The 21,656-nt window shown below is 47.8% G+C and overlaps 2 protein-coding genes across 4 annotated transcripts in view; one reads left to right on the top strand and one right to left on the bottom strand.

Annotated features, from left to right (window-relative positions):
- The window catches only part of LOC118924005 (protein EOLA1-like), a 214,213-nt gene that overhangs the window by 186,831 nt on the left and 5,726 nt on the right, over positions 1–21,656 (top strand). The window lies entirely within an intron of this gene.
- LOC130681903 (melanoma-associated antigen 1-like) lies at positions 447–21,529 on the bottom strand. Of its 3 annotated transcripts, none has more exons than XR_008995178.1 (3): positions 21,442–21,521; positions 2,182–2,313; positions 447–953 (listed from the first exon to the last, which is right to left on the bottom strand). XR_008995178.1 is itself a non-coding variant. In XM_057495703.1 (3 exons), exon 3 carries the CDS (start codon positions 1,911–1,913, stop codon positions 1,056–1,058), a length of 858 nt encoding a protein of 285 aa, XP_057351686.1. In that variant the 5' UTR covers positions 1,914–1,940; positions 2,182–2,313; positions 21,488–21,529; the 3' UTR covers positions 447–1,055. The 3 variants fall into 3 exon arrangements, 2 of the variants coding, with proteins under 2 accessions (XP_057351686.1, XP_057351685.1); XM_057495703.1 differs by having other exon boundaries at positions 447–1,940; positions 21,488–21,529; XM_057495702.1 differs by having other exon boundaries at positions 447–1,940.

The raw sequence follows: 21,656 nt of genomic DNA, 5'->3' as shown, positions 1-21,656 counted from the left end.
GTGTCTGTCCACGGCGCTGTCTCCCGTCTAGTTGAAGCAAGGCGGTATGTAGTCTGAGCCTCCCTCGACCAAGCCTCCTCAGTCCCAGAATTCCACCCTGGGGCCTGTGGGCACCAGTCAGATGGTCCTTATTAGGTACCTGCCGAACGCAGGGCCCTTTGAGAGAGGACACTGGTTTGCACTTCAGTGCTGCAGAGGTCCCAGAGATGACCCTCCGTGTGTGCTAACGCCGCATGGGCCCCGACCCCCCACCCAGGCGACTCCCGCAGAGCACTGCTGACTGGGCTCCAAGGACAGCCCCGCGAGGGGAAAGCGATGTCGGTCTTGGCCTGCCACAGCTTCTGCACAGCCCTGCAGCCATGGAGAAAGTGCCCAGCCCTGGGCGGCGGGCCCCATGGCCTGGGGCCAGCCTCAGGGCCTGCGTGGGTGGCTGTCCTTGCCTGCTGCCCCCTCTTTCGGGCCCTCTGTCCTGGTGCCCTGGGTGCCCACAGGAACAGCCCCCTTGCTGGGCCCCCTCCCCCCGGGCCCCAGAAGTGGCCCTGCGGTTGGTTTTGCAGGGTGGGTGACAGAGGGGTCACGGAGTCTTGCTCAGTCAGGGTTCTGGGGTGTCCTTACCCCACTGCTAACACAGGGTCTGCAAGTGAGCAGAGGCCCAGGGAGCGCCTGGGAATCCTGAGCCAGGGAGCAGGGGTCTTAGCTACCGGCCTTACATTTCTCCTCATTTCTTGAATACAGGAAGCACGTTCAGGTATGTGTATGTATTTTAGTTCTGTAAAATGACACACCAGAAGGAATCAGGAGCAAGAATTAACCAACTATACTTTTATTTCTCCATTTCTGGGCACCATCCATTTTACTGCTAGTTTCCATCACATTTCTGAGGGACTGGTGAGGCCGGTGCCATGTGACCTGGCTGCGGATCACAAACGCAGATGGAAGGTGTCCCCATGTGTCTACAAAACAGCAACGTAGCACTGACTGGTGAAATGGCTCAAGAACGCACACATGGGGGGTGGTTGTCATTCAGAAACAGATGCTGAAGCTAATCCCCCTTTCTATGAAAAGGAGCAACAGGAAGACGTGCCAGAGGAAACAAAGACCCACTTCCATGGGGTCGGGAAGAACAGGAGCCCAGAGGCTCTAGCCCACGTGGCCCTGGGCCTGCTTAGGAGCCTGAGCAAAAACTGCTGGACCTGCACCTTGCTAGCCTCTGCGTGGGCCCTGGGGCCCCAGAGCAGGTCGAAGCGAGCGGGATCGCTGTCGGGCACCTGCCTGTACTCCAGGTACTGCACCCAGACCCCGGTGATGAACTCCCTGGGCTGCCCATAGACGAGGTGCTCCCTCCCAGGGTACACCTTCCCAGCACTCAGCAACTGCCAGGCTTCCTCCTCAGGGACCCGGCCTCCCCACAGGAGGACCACGCCCAGGAACAGCGCCAGGAGGCCAGTCTTGGGCAGGCGCTGCTCTTCATTCACCCCATCCCAGGTGAGGCCCAGGGTGGGGACCAGGACATAGGAGTGGCCACTGGGGTCCACTTCCGTCACATCCATGCCAAAGACCAGCTGCAAATCCTTGGAGGCTTGGCTGAAGGTCACAGGGAAGGGGTCCTGGTGATCCTGGGCAACCAGCTCCAGCATCTCTGCCTTCGTGGTCAGCTCCTTGGCGCGGTACTTGAGGAGCAGGAAGGCCACCAGCTGCAGATTCTTCCTGTGCAGCGCATCTTGGAGAGAGGCCCTGGCATCCCCTGCGGCCTCGTCCCCATGGCTGCTGGAGCTATGGGCATGTGACTCACTTTCCAGGGTGGCTGGCCCAGCCTGGGGCGAGGGCTGGGCCCCCTCCAGGCCCTGGCCTTCTCTCGCCTCCTCCTGGGCCTCCTCCAATGGGCACTGCACACTCCTTGCGCCCAGAGGCATACTGACGCTGCTCAGGGGAATGGCAGCCTGCAGGGGTGGTGGTGGGGAAGTGGGCATCGGGGACCCTGGGGCTCTGATTTGGGGGTGGGCTCCTGCCTCCCAAGGGTCTCCCCTGCTGGGCGGGCAGTCTGTCCATGCAGAACCTGAAGGATGAAATGATGGGGCCCTGGTGGTGTGCCAACCGAGCCCGAGGATCTGGGACTGGAGGCTGAGGGGACCTGTCCCGTATGCGAGAGCCCTGGGGACACATCTAGGTCGGGCGTCACACCTTGTCTCCTGGCTCAGCCTGGTCCTCCGTGGCTCTGCGACCTCAGGACAGGTGCCTCAGGACTTCAGCTGCCGATTCCTGGAGTTGCTGGACGCCGGTGTTCATGGAAGCTGCTCCGACGTGCCGGCAGCCCTGAGAGTCCAGGATGGTCCTCCGGATATAGTCATCAGTCTGGTCACCAAGGCAACCCACCCCACCTCACTACTAACCCTCTGCACCGCATCTTCCGCCCCACCTCCCACCAGCACGCCTGGCCACCAGACCCCAAATACCTGCTCCCACTTAACTTCCCACCCCACACAGCCCTCCCCCTGTCCCCCACCACCCCACCTCCTGCACTCTCAAATTCACACCGCCTAGATTCCCACATCCTCCCCCCTACCCCACCTCTCCTCACTCCACCCCCACGCCACCTCGCTACTACACCTCCCACGGCCCCTTCCACCCCTCCTCTGACCACCGCACCCATACACTGGTCCCCAACGCCCCCACCCATCCACTTCCCAAACCCCAGCTCCCCCCACCACTTGCCCCTCCCCGCAGCTCCCTCCAACCCACCCACTTGCCCTTGCTGACACCCCCCCAGAACTCTCCCAGCACCAAGATCCCACCCCACATATACCCCCACCGCTCCCCCCACTGCCGCACCTCCCCCACCCCATCACTCCACCTCACTACTACCCCTCTCCACTGCCTCTTCCCCCCCTCCCTCCACCACCGACTCGCCCCAGCCACCGAAATCCCCATTCCCCAAAACCCTCGCCCCGCTGCACACCACCCCACATTTTGTCCCCCAACTTCACAGCCCCTGTCTTCCCACACCCCTCCCTGAATCCCCCAACTGTCACCACCCCACCCAGACACCACCTCACTACTGCACCTCTCCACAGCCACTTACCCACAACTCTCACCATCGCGCCCCCACACTGGCCCCCATCTCCCCCATCCACCGACTTCCCACCCCCAGCAAACCCCACTCCTCACCCTGCCCCACAGCTCCCCCACCCCCCACCTCTGCCCCCCCACCTCCCGACACCCACTCCCACACCTCCCCCCATGCACCCAACATCCGACCCCCCACATCCCCCCTTCTTCCCCCCACTGCCCCACCTCCCCCATCCCACCACCACACCACGTCCACTAAGGACCTGGGGAGGCAGAGCCCTGGGCCTTGTGAGCCGCAGCAGGTGGGAGAAGGCAGAGTTTAAGGGAGGCCCAGAGGGAGGAGCGAGGACACCCCCTCCCCCGGAATCCTTGTGCGCTCCTCCCGGCAGCCTCCAGGGGACCCTCTGACCGGGCTTCCAGATGTGACGTCATTAGTCTTCCGCCTGGGAGGCCTGAGAGACGGGACGGCCTCGGTGTTGGACGCCGGATTCAGGTCATGCGCAAGCACTCCAGGTAGAACCATTGGGGAGGCCTGAGGGCCCCCGCCCAAGATTCCAGGGGGGCCATGCCGTCGCTCAAAGAGGCCCTGGGAGGGTCCTCCATCTGGGCACTGCCACCCGCATGCCACGCCCTTGTCCCCGCGCGCCATCTTGAATCGTTAGTATGAAGGCTTTGGTCTGAGGGAACGAAGGTGGGCTAAGGGCGGGGTCACACAGACCCACCGGGAGTCAACGGGAGGCCAGGGAGGGAGGGCTGAGGGTGCTCCCAGAGCCCACTGCGGACAGGTTCATCTACCCAGGGAACCCCCGTGTTGGTGACCCGTTGAGACGGCCGCAGACGTCACTCAGGTGGGTGTCAGGGCACTGAGTGCCTTGTTCGGACATGACAGGCCCAGTCAACATTCAGAGGATGCCTGCTGCGTAGTGGTGAGGACCCTGAGGGAGGAGGGGAAGGGGCCCCAGAGGAGCCGCCCCTGCCTGTCAGCCATGGGAGGCCCCTGGGTGGAGTGATTACACGTGGTGTGCCCTGACTTCCTCCTCCGGGCCTCAGAGGGACTGGGACTGGCTTTAAGGAGCAGGCCCTCAGGTCATCGGACAGGAGGGCCCAGGCCCTGCTGGGAAGTCATGATGAGGAGCCCGCGGCAGGACTGAGGGATCCTGGGCCCCCGAAAAGAGTCTGCCTGGGAAGCTCCAGGGTGCTCAGAACCTATGCAGCTGGCCCTGACTTCCTCGTCCGGGTATCTCGGGACTGGGGACTGCATAAGGAGCAGGGCCTGGGGTCGGCAGAGGGGAGGACCGGATCCAAATGGGAGGCAAGGTGAGGACCCTGAGGAACACCTATGGACCGTAGACCCCAAACAGGTAGGGCGGCAGGGCCCCTGGGCGTGGTGTTGGGAGGCCCCAGAGCACTATAGGCACATGAGGTGTTCCCTGTCCCCTGCTGTGGGGACTCTTCCAGAGGTGAGGGCCGTGGTGTGAGGAGTGTGGCTTCAGGTGGACAGAGGGGTGCCCAGGAACGTGGGTGAGGACTGAACGGACCCTGTCTAGGAAACGGGGGACCCCAAGCATATCTGCCCCTGAGGTCCATCCTGGGAGGCCAGGCCAGGTGTCAGGAGGAGTGATGGCGTCCCCACTTGCTCCTGACGGGTGTCAGCAGGATGGTGGCCTTGGCCTGCAGGATGCGTCCTCACGTTAGCAGAAGGGTTCTTTGCAGGCCCTGCCAGGGGTAAATAGGAAACCAGAGGCATTGATGCTCTAGAGCCACCTTTTTCCTTTGGATGTTTGCTAATTCTAGGCATGAGAAAAATGGGTGGGGCTGTGAGTAAGGGCCTGGACTGAGTGTCTCTACTAAGAGAAGAGAAACCAGCAAAGCTTTGCCTGGTCTCATGGTAGGGGGGCTATTAATAGATTTAAAGAACCAGGACTCTGGTGAGAAGGAAGAAAAGAGCTCAAAACTCTGCTGGTTTTTTCCTCAAGATAGTTACTGAATTCTGGAACTGCATTAACCAAACATCTAACAAAATGACTGTCAAACTAGAATTTTATACCTAGCAAAAATATTTCTCAAAAAAAGAAGTTAAAGGATGGACAACACAGAAAAGACTAGGAACAACAAATGATGGTGAGGATGCAGAGAAAGGGGAACCCTCCTACACTGCTGATGGGAATGCAAGATAGTTCAACCACGTGGAAAGAAGTACGGAGGTTCCTAAGAAACTCAAAATAGAAATATCATTTGACCCAGGAATTCCACTCCTAGGAATTTACCCAAGGAAAACAACCTCTCAGTTTCAAAAAGACAGATGCACCCCTATGTTTATTGCAGCACTATTTACAATAGCCAAGAAATGGAAGCAACCTAAGTGTCCATCAGTAGATAAATGGGTAAAGGAAATGTGGCACATATACACAATGGAATACTATTCATCCATAAGAAGAAAACAAATCCTACCATTTGCAACAACATGGATGGAGCTAGAGGGTATTATGCTCAGTGAAATAAGCCAGGCGGAGAAAGACAAGTATCAAATGATTTCACTCATATGTGGAGTAAAAGAACAAAGAAAAAACTGAAGGAACAAAACAGCAGGAGACTCACAGAACCCAAGAAGGGATTAGCGGTTACCAAAGGGGAGGTGTGGGGGAGGGCAGGTGGGGAGGGAAGGAGAAGGGATTGAGGGTTATCATGATGGTGCACATGGTGTGTGTGGTGTCACAGGGAAGACAGTATAGCACAGAGAAGGCAAATAGTGGATGTGTGGCATCTTACTACACTGATGTACAGTGACTGCAATGGGGTATGGGTGGGGACTTGATAATAAGGGTGAATGTAATAACCACATTGCTTTTCTTGTGAAACCTTCATAAGAGTGTATATCGATGATACCTTAAAAACAAAAGAAGAAGAAGATAAGACTTTTGGGAGAATGTGGCAATGATGGCATGATAGTTCTTGAACGTGTCTGAATCACCCATTTAAAACAGAGTACCAGAATAGTAAAACAAAAACCCATAAACGACATCTACAGCAAAACTGGGTGAAATGCAAAACATGAGCAGGTGGAGATAGTCCACTATTAGCTACAAGACAGTATAGTATCAGCATCTGTTAGGAGGAAGCAGAAGGAACCAATAGGGGTATCTGAAATACCTGCAACTAGGAGCACCCCAAAATAGTCAACATGTAGTTACAAATGTAGCTCAGAAGATTATTTTGAGAACAACAGCCACAAGAGGAAGAGTTCTGCATACTCCCATATATGAGTAACTACAGGGGGTCTGAAGGGCTGAGCAATTAGGGATCAAAGAAATCTAAAAGTCATCAGCCAGGAGATAGCTTCCACTCTGGGATGCAGTAAACTGGAAGAAACATTCCCATAGTTAAGAGAAAAACAAGCCAGACTAACTTTAAATGCATGATTCATGAGTGTTTTCTAACATGTTGGGGAGTTGAGGTTGCAGAGCAGAAAACTTGCCCAAAATCTGGGAGACACAATCCCTGTAGGAGGAGAGGCTATGTGAGCTCTCACTTACCTGGAGTAAGCTCACAAAAACCAGTAAGAGGAGTTCAGCTAGCAGTATTGATGAGTCAGTGAAGGACAGAGTGAAGCCTCTGAGGGCCTCAGAAACTGAGGGAGTCCTTACCCTCTCGCAGGCTCTTTCTCCTGGGTGCTTTCACTTCCAGAAAAGATCAGAAAGAGCCCTAAGAATGGATCACTGAAATGCAGACCTTGGAGAGAAGAACATGACCCATGTGCAAGGGATAAGAATCTTTAACCCATGCATTTCCCTTGTCTCCCAGAGAAGGAAAAAGATGCTTTTCCCTGTGGAGGAATTGACAACAAACTCCACCACCTCTAGGGCACTGGTGGAAAGGCAGTTCAGTTGGGACAAGGAAAGGTCAAGGCACTACTCTCTGCTCCTGGGAGAAGGGCAGAAATGTGCGTGGCGCCCACAACTACCCAAGGGGAGGGGTGAAAGACTTGGGAAGGACACAGTCCTGAGACCAAGGGACTTGATCCCTGAGACTGAGGCATACAAAGAAAATGCCCCCCTCCCAATTCCCCACACCACTAAGCAAGTAAGTTCAAGTAACCGGTAATAGCAGAATAGTCTTAAGAAAGGGCCAGAAGAGGATGATGAGCATGCAAAGAAACCATCTGAAGTAGTGTACAGGGAAGATATAAAGCTTAATGTTGAAAATCCATTGCTCTGGAAAACTCACTCTCATCCAAATAAAAAATATTTACCTCAGTCTCTACTGTCCTATATAAGAAGTTCAGCTTCAAACAAACAGACACATAACAAGGCAAGAAACGTTATACTCCCAAGAAACAAGCAATCATCAGAACCAGCATCTGCTATGAAATAGACATTGGAGGTATCAGACAAGGAATTTTAAATAATTAGGATTAACACGTTTAAAAGCTCTAATGGAAAAGCTGGGTACCATGCAAATTGGCAGGTACTTGTAGCAGAAAAATACAGACTCAAAGAAAGAATCAAATGGAAATGCCAGAAATGAGAAACACAGTCCAGAGATAATCAATACCTTCCATGGGCTCACCAGCACTTTCAACACAGCCAAGGAAAGAATCAGTGAGTTGGAAGATCAGTCAACAGAAATCAACCACATTGAAATACAAAGAGAAAAACTAGAGATTAAAAGCAGAAAAGAATATCTAAGATAATATAAAACAGTCTGAGTATAATTTTAATTCCAGAAGGGAGGCAAGAGAATGGGAAATCACTTAATTTTGTTTAGTTGTTATATTTTTATGAAGTCATAATAGGCAACAATGCCCTAAATTTAAATGATGGACACCAAACCACAGATACAAGAAGTTCAGAGCCCCCAATAAACCACCCCTTTGCATATCATATTCAAACTGTTGATAACAAAAGCTAAGAGAAAACCTTGAAATCAGCCAGAGAAAAAAGAAACACTACATAGAGACAGAGAGAAAAAAAAAGCAAAGAATAACATCAGATTTTTCATCGGAAATCATGCAAGTCAGAACTCCACACCGAAAAAAAAAAATCATCAAAAAATTAAGATGCCATTGTTGTTGACAATGTAAACTTGTACAACCACTTTGGAAAAGCATTTGGCAGTTAGTTCCTTAAAATGTAAAACACAAAGCACTTTAGTTCTGATGTAAAAGGTGTAATAATGTGTTAACACGGGAGTAGTTTCACATTTTTTTAAAATCATCACCTTGAACAAAATAGTAGTATTGTGGAAATATTGTATCTTCAGTAGTTTATTCAACCTCTTTTAAAAATAGTTTAATTTACTGAATGAAAAAAAATTTTTAAGTGTAAACATAGGCTTACCATGTGAACCACCAATTACACTTTTAGGTAAGAAGTAAAATGAAAACATATGTCCACATAAAGACTTGTAAACAGATGTTCATAACAGCATTATTCACAACAGCCAAAAAGTGAAAACACTTCAGATATTGATCAATTACTAGACAGATAAAAAATGGTACACCCACACAATGGAATACTATTCAGCAATACAAAGGAACAAAATATTGATACATTTTACAACTTGGATGAACTTCAAAACATGATGCTAAGTGAAAGAAGCCAGATGCAAAGGGCTCAATATTTCATCAATCAATTTATATGAAATTCTAGAGAAGGCAAATCTATAGGCACAGAAAGCAGATTTCTGTACCTTAAACTGATATGGTAAGGTATGTCAACTGTATCTCGATAAAAATAGAGGTGGGGAGAACAGGAAAAACCACACAAGCAGACGCATGGTTACCTGGGTTGGAAGTGTGAGGTGACTGGCTTATGCTATGAGGGATCTTCAAGGGTAATGGCAACATTCTGAAAGTGGATTTGGTGATCACTGCACAATTCTGTAAACTCACTAAATATCACTGGAGTGTACTCTTAAAAGGGTGAATTTTACAATGTGTAAATTATATCTCCATAAGGCTAATTTTTAAAGTGACAGAGGAATACTTTCTCAGAAAAACAAAAATAATGATGGAAATCAGAGCCAGTAGTCCTACTATACAAGAAATCTTAAAGAAGTTTTCAGGCTGAAGGAATATATTACACTGAAACACGGATCTTCACAAACAAATCAAGGATGCTAAAAAGAAGTAAATGAAAGCACAATAAGTACATTTTTCTTATATTTCATTGATCAAAAACATAGCTGTCTAAAAGCAAAAATAGCAAAATATTGTGCTGGAGTAGCTAGAGTAGCATCATACAAAACTTCAGAACAAAGAGTATTATCAGAAATAAAGAGGAACATTACATAATAGATCAACTTTCCAATAAGATACAAAAATTATAAATGTGTGTGCACTTGACAGAGTTTAAAAATACATTAAACAAAAACTGATGGTACTGGAAGGAGAAAAAGACAAATACACAATTATAACTGGACACCTTAACATTCCACTCTGAATAATTGACAGAATACGTAGGCAGAAAATTAGTAAGACTATAAATTACCTGAACAGCACTATCAACCAACCTGACCTAATTGATGTACATAAAAAAATTCCACCTAGCACATCCTCTTCAACTGCACATGGAACATTCATAAAGACTGATCATATTGTGGGCCATTAAAACAAAACTTCAATTAATTTTAATGAATAACAATCTTATTAAAAGCATGTTCTCATACTATTCTGGAAATCAATAAAAGATTTCTGTAAAAAATACTGTTAAGATAATGAAAAGACTAATCACAGACAGGGAAAAATTATTTGTAAATCACATATCTGAAGAAGAACGTGTAACCAAAACATATAAAGAACTCTCCAAGTTCAACAATAACAATAATCAAGTGTGCTATTGGAGGAGGTATAGGCGCACAGATCAATGGGACAGAATAGAAAACAGAGAAATAGATCCACACAAAGATGGCCAATTGATTTAAACAATGGCTCATAAAAGCAAAAATTGATCAATTGTACCTCATCAAATACGAAAACTTTTCATCTGTGAAAGACTGTAGAGGAGGTGAAAAGACAAATTCCAGACTGGGAGAAAAGTCTGCAAATTATATAACCCACAAAGGACTTGTATCTCAACAAGAATATATAAAGAACCCTCAAAACTCAACATTAAAAAAAATCCCATTAGAACATGGGCAAAAGACATGAAAAGACATTTAACTGAAGAGGCTGTACAGAGGTAAATAAGCACAGGAAAAGATATTCAACATCATTAGCCTCAAGGAAATGCAAATTAAAACTACAATGATATTACTACAAGCCTATGAAAGTGGTTAAAATAAAAAACTGTGACAACATCAACGCTGGTGAGGATGCTGAAGAAATGGATCACTATTCGTTGATAATCAGAATATAAAATGGTACAGCAACTCTGGAAATTAGTTTGGCAGTTTCTTTAAAAACTAAAAATGGATTCACCAGGTGACCCAGCAATTGCATTCTTGGGCATTTATCACAGAGAAATGAAAAGTTATGTTAGTGCAGAAACCTGTACGAGAATGTTCATAGCAGCTTTGTTCGTGATAGCCAAAAACTGGAAATTCCCAAAATATGTGAATGGTTACATTTTGGCACAACCATACTATGGAATACTCTCCAGCAATAAAAAGAAATGAACTGTTGATACATGCGACAACTTGAATGAACCTCCCAGGGAATTATGCTGACTGAAAAACAAAGCCAGTATCAAAAGGTTACATCCTACAGTATGATTCCATGTATACAACATTCTTGGAATAACACAGTTACAGAGATGGAGAACAAAGTAGTGGTAAGGGTAAGGCATAGGGGGTAAAAAGTGAGTGAGGCTATAAAGTGGTACTATGAGGTATGAGGATGATGTGGTGATGGTACAGTTCTCTACCTTGGTTGTGGTAGAAGTTACATGAAGCTACACATGATAAAATTGCATAGAACACACACACACACACACACAACTGGTGCATACGTAACTGGTGAAATCTGAATAAGCTCTGTGGAGTGTATCAATATCAATTTCCTGGCCTTACCATTGTACTCTGTTAGCATTGGGGGAAGCGGGGCAAAGGGGGCACTGGACCTCCCTGAACATTTCTTTGCAACTTCTTCTCAATCTATAATTATTTCAAAATAAAAAGTTTTTTAAATTAACAATAAGAAAACACCCCAATTTTTTACATGGGCAAAAGATCAGAACAGAAAATTCACCAAAGAAGTTATATGGATGGCAAATAAGCATACGGAAAGATGCTCAACATTACTATCATCAGAGAAATGCAAATTAAAACCCTGATACCACTACATAACTCAGAATGGCTAAAGTTTTAAAAACCTAGCAATATGGGGTGCTGGTAAAGATGTGGAGCACTCAAAGTCTCATACACTGCCACCGGGAATGCAAAAATACGGTACAACCACTCTGCAAAAGTGTGGCAAAACTGTATACAAATATTTAGAAAACCTTTTATTCATAACAGAAAAGAACTGGAAACAAACCAAGTGTCCTTCAACTGGTCAATGGATAAAGTGCAGTACATCCAGACAATGGACTACTAACCAGGAATGAAAAGGAGTGAGCTACTGCTACACACAACCACATGGATGAATCTCAAAGGCATTTTGCTAAGTGAGAGAAGCCAGACCCAAAAGACTACATGCATGATTTCATTTACTTGACAATTTGAAAAAGGCAAACATTACAGGAATGGAGAAAAATAATGATGGGTATCAGACCAGTGGCTGCCATGGTTTGGGAATGGCAGACTGGAATACCAACAGGTGGCACAAGGCAATCTGGAGGGGCATGGAACTCTTCTGTATCTTGATTGTGGTGTTGGATACATAGCTCTGTGCTTCAGTGCAAAGTCTGAAATTGTACACTGCCTAAGTTTGCTCTATGTAAACCAACCAACCAACCAGCCAACCAAAATAAGATCCCCCTACACACACCTAAATGTCAGCATGTGCTATCCAGGATGGAGAGTAACTGGAACTCACATTTTGCTGGTGGTAGTGTAAATTGCTACAATCACTTTGGAAAGCTATTTGGCACTATCTGCTAAAATTATACATACGCACACCCTCTAAGTCATCAGTTTCACCTGTAAACATATACGCAACAAAAATACATATTTGCCGAAGAAAGTAAATACAAGGATGTTCATAGCAGCTTTATTTGTAATAACAAACACCTGGAAACCATACCAATGTCCACAAACAGTGGAATGGATAAATCAATCATGGTATAGTCATAGAATGGAATTGTGCATGGCAAAGAGAATAAAAGAAATACTGCTCACACAACAACATGGAGGAATCTCACAAACAATATTAAGAACCCAGACAATAAAAAAGTACATAATATGGGATTCCCTTTATGTAATCATAGATGTTACAAGCCAAAAGAGTGGTTACCTTAGGACAATAATAGTGATTTGGAGGGAACACAAAGGAATTCTTGCAAAGTTCTATTTCATAATGTAAGTGCTGGTTACTGGTGTGTTACCTTTGTTGAATACCCATTAGTTTATTCACTTAAAATGCATTTTTTTCTGTTTGCAAATTATGTTTCCATTTAAAATGTTTTAAAAGCACAGTATATATCTATATTTCATTTCTTTCCTTTTAAAAATTTAGGTTTGCCAATAAAACTTCTGATTCCAAAGGGGAGAAGTGAGAATTATGCATGAAATTCTTTGCTCCTGATTGGACAGAAGGATGGAAGCAACTTTTGATCATATGCTATATCATGAATGGTGCCAGGGGCTTCACAACAACCAGCAGGGAGGTATTTCATTTCCATTTTAGAGATGGGGAAGACCCAAGGACAAGAAGATGGATGGTTTCAATGACTGTGTGATTCCAGCATTTCTAGAACGACAAACTCAGGGAACATCAGAGAAAGGGCTCTAAAGAGTATACAGTCCAGCCCCTTTGTTTTGCAAAAGGGGAAAATGTGTCCCTTAAGAGAAAGGACTCATTCAAGATTACCATCCACTGAAAGAAGGGACTCCAAATGCAGTCTCCTGAGGGCCATCCAGTCTATGTCCAATGCACGATGACCACTGTTTACAAATCATAAGAACACTTTATGCAATGGAGAGAAAAGCGCAATAAATGGGGAATTGAAAGACCTAGACACTGTCTTGGTTTTGCCAAGTAAGCTGGACTTCCCTCTTTGGATTTTAAGTCCCCCTGGTAAAATACGGGGTGACAATAACAAAATCAACAAAAGGTAAAGTCTTGGAGCCATGACAGAGGCAGACCCAGGTTTTGTGGGACCTGATGCTTAACACTCAAGACCCTCTTAAAGGATAAGAATACATAATTACCAATAAAAAATTGGTAACAAAAGTGAATGTGTAAAATGTGTAAGTGAATATGTAAAATATTCTGCATGGTGAGAATATTCCCAACAGGAAAGAACTCATGATTGCTGATTGTACATATCTGATTCATGACCAGAAGACTTTTAAAAAAGTTGACAAATGTTAAACACAACTCAAAATTCAGAAAAAAAAGTGACAACAAATAAAAGCATTTTTTATTAACTGCTTGGTACACCTCTGTAATATGTTAATCCTACTTTTTTTGTCTGTTATACTTGCAGACTCACAGAACTCAATATATAGCTGTACTTACAGCTGAGATTTATTATAGCAATGCAGTAAATACACACCGGCAGATCACAACAGGAAAAGAAATGGGCAGAGCCTGGAGGAATCCACGTGCAGACTCCTCTGCTCTCTCCCTCCCATGAAGGGCCACACAGACCACTCTTCCTCCCTCAGCAATGAAAATGCAATGACATGGGTATGATGTTTCTGTCCAGAGAATCCCAGACCCAGTGTCCGTGGTTTTTTATTCAGCATTGGTCACATAAGCCACCCCCTGCCTAGCAATGCACCAAAATCTCAGACTCCCAGAATGGCAGCAGGTGTTCAGCATAAACCACATAATTTACATTTATATATAAACAGCATATGCACAGTTAGCACCCTTTTCAGCTTTGTGTTGACTGGCAACACTCTTGAGAGTCAACTTCCCAGATGTCCCTGACGGGCCAACCTTACAAGCAGGCCTTTCTAAAGGGCGGTAGTCTCAGGTCTTTTCCATTAACTCTTTTTTGCACTACTCAATGTTTGTAGTTTTGATACAGGTCAGTACACCACAATCACAGGAATTCTGAAAAGTGCCATTTCCCACAACCCCCATCCAAATGTTAACCCTGTGTTTATAGCAGCACACACTACATACTGAGAATATTCCCAACAGGAAAGAGCTCATGATTGTTGATTGTACATATCTGATTCATGACCAGAAGACTTTTCTGGAAACTTGCTTCTGGCTCTGTACATTGTGAACCTTGATTCTCCTCCACGGCCAACAAATTTCAAGCACCAAGCGCTACAGACATCACGACGTACTCTCTAGCCTCACACCAATTGTCCTGGCCCTGGGTGCACTGGCACAGTAAGGAGTATTCCTGGATGCTATTTCAATAGAGGGCAGCTAGCAGTGACTCAAACTGGCACCACTGGTCATGAGCCCCTTAAATATGTCTCTCCAAATCCAACCAAAATGTATCCCAATTTAACATCTCCTTAGACAGATTCCCAATATGCTCGTGGCCACTGCAATGCCATCCAACGTATGAACAAGGGCGATAGAGACAGTAGAATGGAGAGTTACAGAAGAGAAACCGCTGACAAAAGGCTTGGGACCCAGATAATGAGGTAAAAGAGAGAATGCATAACCAGAAGGTAAGGAAATGAGGATGGATTCTAGCTTCCCCGAGTACCTGGAAATGAGTGACCAGCATGTAACCTAGGAATTCAAGGACAGCCTGAGCTGGGATACAACAAAAGTACCCAAATGACAGAGCTGTCTTTCTCCTACGGCTGTGTTTATAGCAGCACACACTGCATACTGAGAATATTCCCAACAGGAAAGGTTGAGGTGAGAAGGCAGCATGAGCTTTGGTAGACACTGAATGGACAGGAGGGGCTAGTGCAGAGGAGCCGGGCTTCTTCAAGCACAGGCAAAGAGAACTGTACTGGGCAGGCACAGAATCGATCTGAGCACTCCAGGAACCAGAGACAGCTAAGAAAGACAACCTCCTGAATTGGCCAAGACTGAATTAATTCTCAACCAGTACAGTGACAACATCAAATGTGTCCCCAGTTTGAAACGGCCTTCTAGGGAGCACGTTCCACCCTCTACTCTGGATACAGGGAGCGGAAACCATAGTTGGGAGTCAGAAGGACCGGTCAAGTCCTGCTTCAGTTAATCACTGTGTGGGCTGAGGTAAATCACTTCTGCTCTCTCAGCTGCCTCACCTACGTAAAGAGAATGATCACGTCTTCCAGGAACCTGGGAGAGTCCAGTGTGGTACCAGGATGAGGAAAAGGACTTTGAAAGGCATTCTTCCTACACCAGACCACAGCACAGGGACCTGTGGGTGAGCATGCTGTGAACTGCAAATCCTTGTAGGAATGTTCCCTTTGCTTTCCCGTGGCAGAGATGAGCCCTGGAGCCATGTGGAAGTACCTTGCATACAGCAGGAACACGCCTTACACACCGACTGTCACCTCTTCTCACTCGCTAGTGTACAGGCAGCTTAAAGCTGTGGTCTTGTTGGTATTGTAGAGGGAAACTGTACTACTTCAGAATGAATTTGATATGAATAGCAGTCATTTACAAATAGGATGTACTCTGAGTAGTTTCGCTACGAAGGGATAAGTGGACACAAGTAAGCACTGAAATGTCTAAAAGGGGGAAGAAACCCAGAGCAGACCTGCTGTGGCTACAGATGACACTTGCACTCCCCCCTCCCCACTGACCCCTACCTAAGCCTTGTTCTGTCCTAGTAGGAGGATGTATATGGAAGGGATTGGCAGCACAGAGGTCACATGGCCCTGGACCACACAGATCCCCAGAAGCAAGTGACAGACTTGACTGGGATTCTTGCACCCTGGGTCATTCTGGAGAATCTACCAGCAGGACTCTCAAGTGTGGGGGTAAAATGTATATGCTGGACTTGGCAGTCCTCAACTACGGTATTAGGGATGAAAATTTAAGGATGGTGCCTTTGGAGAGCTGTGCAGCACAGCAGGCCCTTAATCTCACTCTGATGCAGCCTCTCCTTTACCTGAGAGAGCACCCACCACGGCTGAGTAAATGGAGTTGACCCTTTGGTTGCCATCATAAAGTATACTGTGGGAATGCACACTCTTTTGGTTCAAGTGTAACAGTCCCTCCTGCAATCTGAAGGAAATGTGGACCAGCTCACAGGAGCAACACAACTCCAAGTCCTTGAATCACACTTCACTGAAGCTGGAAGGAGCCGAAGTGGTCCCTGAGGATAGTGTCTGGCTTGGCAGATAGGATGCAAGAACACACACTGGGCCCAGGGCCAGCCCACCTCAGAACATAACTCAGGGCAGCAGGCCCACAGCCTTGGCAGCAGGCTTGGAATGGATGCCCTGTGTTCCCAACATGTTTGGCAGCCGAACAGACTCTGGCTTGGCCAATCCGAAGTTTGAGTCTCAACTCTCCCCCTGGCCAAGTGAGGTTAGTCTAGTCCCTCAGCCTCTGTGTTCTTGGTTTCCTCAACTGTCAAGTGTATCTAACAGCACCTACATCACCAGGTTGATTCAAGGACCAAAAGAGATAAGTGGTGGGAAGCACCTTGATCCACATCCTTTGCCTAGGTTATTCTTCCTTGTCACCTTTGATCTCCTGTCCTCCCAGCCTAAAGTGACCTCTCAAGAGTGGACTCCTATTATCACCATGTGCAAAACCCTGCCTATTCTCCAGATATAAATCCAAGCATATATGGTCAATTAATATATGATGAAGGAGCCATGGACATACAGTGGGAAAATGACAGCCTCTTCAACAGCTGGTGTTGGCAAAACCGGACAGCTACATGCAAGAGAATGAAACTGGATTATTGTCTAACCCCATACACAAAAGTAAACTCAAAATGGATCAAAGACCTGAATGTAAGTCATGAAACCATAAAACTCTTAGAAGGCAACATAGGCAAAAATCTCCTGAATATAAACATGAGCAATTTTTCCTGAATGCATCTCCTCGGGCAAGGGAAAAAAAATAAAAAATGAATAAATGGGACTACATCATCCTAAAAAGCTTCTGCACAGCGAAGGACAGCATCAGCAGAACAAAACGGCATCCTACTGTATGGGAGAGCATATTTGTAAATGACATATCCAACAAGGGGTTAACATCCAAAATATATAAAGAACTCACATGCCTCAACACCCAAAAAGCAGTAGCTCTATTAAAAAAAGGGTGGCAGATATGAACAGACACCTCTCCAAAGAAGATATTTAGATGGCCAACAGGCACATGAAAAGATGCTCCACATCGCTAATCATCAAGGATATGCAAGTTAAAACCACAATAAGATATCACCTCACATCCGTTAGGATGGCCAACACAGAAAAGACTAGGAACAACAAATGCTGGCGAGGATGCTGAGAAATGGGAACCCTCCTACACTGCTGGTGGGAATGTAAATTAGTTCAACTGTTGTGGAAAGCAGTATGGAGGTTCCTCAAAATGCTCAAAATAGAAATACCATTTGACCCAGGAATTCCACTTCTAGGAATTTACCCTAAGAATGCAGGAGCCCAGTTTCAAAAAGACATATGCACCCCTATGTTTATTGCAGCACTATTTACAATAGCCAAGAAATGGAAGCAACCTCAATGTCCGTCAGTAGATGAATGGATGAAGATGTGGTACAAACACACAATGGAATACTATTCAGCCGTAAGAAGAAAACAAATCCTACCATTTGCAGCAACATGGATGGAGCTAGAGGGTATTATGCTCAGTGGAATAAGCCAGGCAGAGAAAGACAAGTACCAAATGATTTCATTCATCTGTGGAGTATAAGAACAAAGAAAAAACTGAAGGAACAAAACAGCAGAAGACTCACAGAACTCAAGAATGGACTAACAGTTACCAAAGGGAAAGGGACTGGGGAGGGTGGGTCGGAAGGGAGGGATAAGGGGAATAAGGGGCATTACAATTAGCAGACATAACATAGGGGGGTGCACAGGGAAGGCAGTATAGCACAGAGAAGACAAGTAGTGACTCTATAGTATCTTACTATGCTGATGGACAGTGACTGTAATGGGGTACATGGTGGGGACTTGGTAATGGGGGGAATCTAGTAACCACAATGTTGCTCATGTGATTTTATATTAATGATACAAAAAAAAACCCTGCCTATTCTTCTTTGCACAGTTCAGAGCAAGCCTCCCTCTGATCTCCAGTGAGATGCATCCTAACTGGCCTCTTCTAAAGTCTCATAGCACTGCACAGATAGTTCTTTCTGTGGACTGTGTCTAGTCCTGCCTCAAATGAGAGTTGCTGACATACTTGCCTTTCTCACCCAACTAGCACACACTGACAGCAGGGCAGGGCCCATCTCACCCATCTGCCAAATCCAACATTATTAGAGTCACTGTCATGGAAGTCAGCTGATGAATGCTGGATGACTCAAACTGAACAGTTTATAGCCATCAGCAGTAAGCAGTGTCTCCCCTGGCTGAAGCAGGCTCTGGGGACAATATGAGAAGGTGAACTGGGCAGGGTCCTTATCCTCAGGATTCCAGTCTAGCTGGGGTAACAGGGAACACACATACACACGGAAAACAGAAACTGCCCAAGAGAAGCTTATACAAAAAGAATACTATAGACAAGGTTTCGAAAGGTTGTCAGGAAGGAGTGGGCCCTGAAGCCATGTTCACATGGGAAGCTTCATGAGGACACAGGAAGTGAGGAGGGACAGCATCTGCCTTGAGAACACTGTAGACTGGGGAAGAGTCCAGGCTGTGAGAATAGAAGGGTGCCTACAACGAAGAAAGCAGGAGAAGGCAACCTTGGGCAAAGCCATGGACTGAATACAGCCTCAGGAAGCTTAGTAATGGCTGAGCCCAGGTCTATACAGTGCTCCTAGTAACCCCATGAGGCCAGGACTGTTTTTATTATCTATGTTTGACACATGGGCAAACTGAAGCCAGAGGAGGTTCAGACACTTGAATGCCAACCATTAGGAGCCAGGGCAACCCCAGGGCAGTTGTGTTTTAAGATCATGGTTATGCCACAGGGGAGGCTGTGATCACAGGGCTGGACAGGGATTAGAAATCTGCTTGTCTCATGTGAGAAAGGCTCCAGCTTTGAGGAAATACCCAAATAGAATATTGTCCACAAACCTGTTTTCCTTAAGGATTCTGTGGTCCTTATACTTCTCATTGTGATGAGGAAATATTCAGAAAGTTCTCAAGTCCCTCCCCCTCTCTGGGTTTGGTAGGTAGCCAAGGAGACAAAGTTTCTGTTAAGCCTTCAAGAATGTAAAGGAATCACAAAGGTGCTTAGGTGCTTGGGATGAAAACACTGTAACAATGCATCCCCCCACTAGGATTGGGATGGAGCGGCTTGTTAATCATACTCATGGAAGACCATTAGTTTACAATACAGTACCTGGGTAACCTTTACAGAAATAAATTAAAATATAACTAGCATCCTGAATATACCTATAGTGACCTAATAGCTCCTACTGCAACAGTTTCTGGGTGCTGACTTCCCCCTTAGCTTTGTAGTAAATGTATAAAAGACATGACCCTGCTGTCCTTGGGGCTCAGACCTTTGGATATCACTCTCCTCTGAGCCCACCGGTGTAAAATAAACCTCCACCATCCAAAACCTCGGAGTGCCAATTGGTTCTTCCATCCGCAAACCAGTCCATATTTTCCGGTTTTCTGTAACAACTGCTGATTTCACTTGGGGGAAAGGGTGAGGAAATAAGTGGGACAGAAGAGATTCCTGTGCTTCGTAAAAGATACCTATGGTGGTATCTCACTCACAGGACGTCAAGACGTACCTGTGATGAACTGAGTACTTTGGGTAAGTGACTGCGGTGAAAGAGGAAAGACAAGAGGTATCAGAGCCAGGGGAGAGGCTCAGGTAACAGCACCAGCCCAGACCCTGAGGCCTGAACTCAGCAAGCAGCAGTGGGGACGAGGAAGGGCAGCATTTCTTCTCATCAGGCATTTGGGAGGCAGGGACACAGGACGTGGTCATCAAGGAAATGCGGAGGGAAGGGAGCCCAAAGAGCTAAGCGTGGCCGCAGTGAGGGGGTTGAGCCCCTAACAGAGGCAGAGGCCAGGAAACCGCTCTGATGGGGAGCTGGCTTCGTGTGGGACGTGTCAGGTCTCAGGGGCAGCAGGAAACAGGAGTGGAGGTTTGCCTTCCCCCCTGCAAAAATGGTCATCTAAAGACCATCCCTCGGGACCCCGCCGGCCGTCCCAGGGTGGTTTGGAGGAAGGAGAGGCCTGGGCGCCCAGCCCGGAGGTGCAGGACTCAGCCTAGAGATCCCGCCCTCTCCCCGCATGCGTGTCCTCCGGGCTCCATCCCGAGGGTCGGTTTAGGTCTCTGAGGACCACGGGGCTGCCACTTCGCTGCCTACCGGTGCGGAGCGAGCGGGACGCCTACATCCTAGGAGGAAAAAGGGCACTTGCGGGCCTCAGTCCTTGGGCGGGTCTAGCCAACCCGCTGCGCAGGTCCCAGGCTCCAGGGCTCCAGCCCCCGCCTCCCGCCGCGCAGCTCCTCCCTGGCCCTCCTCCTCCGACCCGACCCGCTGTCCCCTAAGCTCGCCCCAGCCCGCTTCCCAAGCCCCGCCCGGCTCCTCCAGTGCCTCCACCGCCGCCCAGCCACTCCAAGCCTCACCCTGCTCCTCCCTTGGCTCCACACCCACTCAAATCCTGTCGAGCCCCAAAGCACTCCGCCAGCTCATCCGACCAACGCTTTTCCACAGCTCCAGGCGGCTTTCCCCCAGCTCACGCTCCCAAGCACCACTAGGCTCTAGGCGAACGTCCTACCCAGACCAGCCCCTCCCTAGCCCGACCCAGCACGCCCATTGGTTCCACCCCTGCCCAGACCGTCCCCCAAAGCTCCGCCCCAAGCCCCACCCCGTTCCTCCCATGGGCCAACCCCGAACCAGCTCCTCCTCAGCGGCGACACGCGTACTCCAGCCCAGCCCACCCCACAGTCAGCTACACCTCACCTGCGTTTCCCTGGCTCGACTCGGCTCCTCCCTCTACCACAGCTCTTTCTCGCAGCTCCGCCCCACTCCTCCCTGAGCTCTCGCTACCCTACTTTCTCCCCGTTTCAAGCTGCTCCTCTCCTGCTATACCACACTCTTCCTCAGCTTATCTTTCCGCGATTTCCCCTGGCACCGCCTCCCCCAGCTCCTCCCCAGCTATTCCCCAGCTCCACCCTAATCCTCCCCAACCTGCACCCCGCTCCTGTTCCAGCCCCGACTCTCCCTCACCTTCCCCACTCACGCCCTGCTCCTCCCCTACCTCCTGGCCTCAGCTTTGTGCCACCTACGCTCCGGTCCTCGCTCACCTACTTGGCTGGGGCTCTGCCCGACTCGTTTCGGAGCTTGGCTCCTCCCCCTACTCGGCCCAGCTCCTCCCGCGTCTCCACCCCCGTCGAGCTTCCCGCAGCCCAGCTCCACCCACAGGATGGCCTCTCCACTCCCCTTCCTGCCCTGCCCGCCCCCGTTCCTTTTCCT

Source organism: Manis pentadactyla, chromosome X (genome assembly GCF_030020395.1).
Source record: "Manis pentadactyla isolate mManPen7 chromosome X, mManPen7.hap1, whole genome shotgun sequence".
In the NCBI taxonomy this organism is placed as follows: Eukaryota; Metazoa; Chordata; class Mammalia; order Pholidota; family Manidae; genus Manis; species Manis pentadactyla.
The sequence above is the reverse complement of the archived record's forward strand: the minus strand, read 5'-3'. Positions and strand labels throughout refer to the sequence as shown.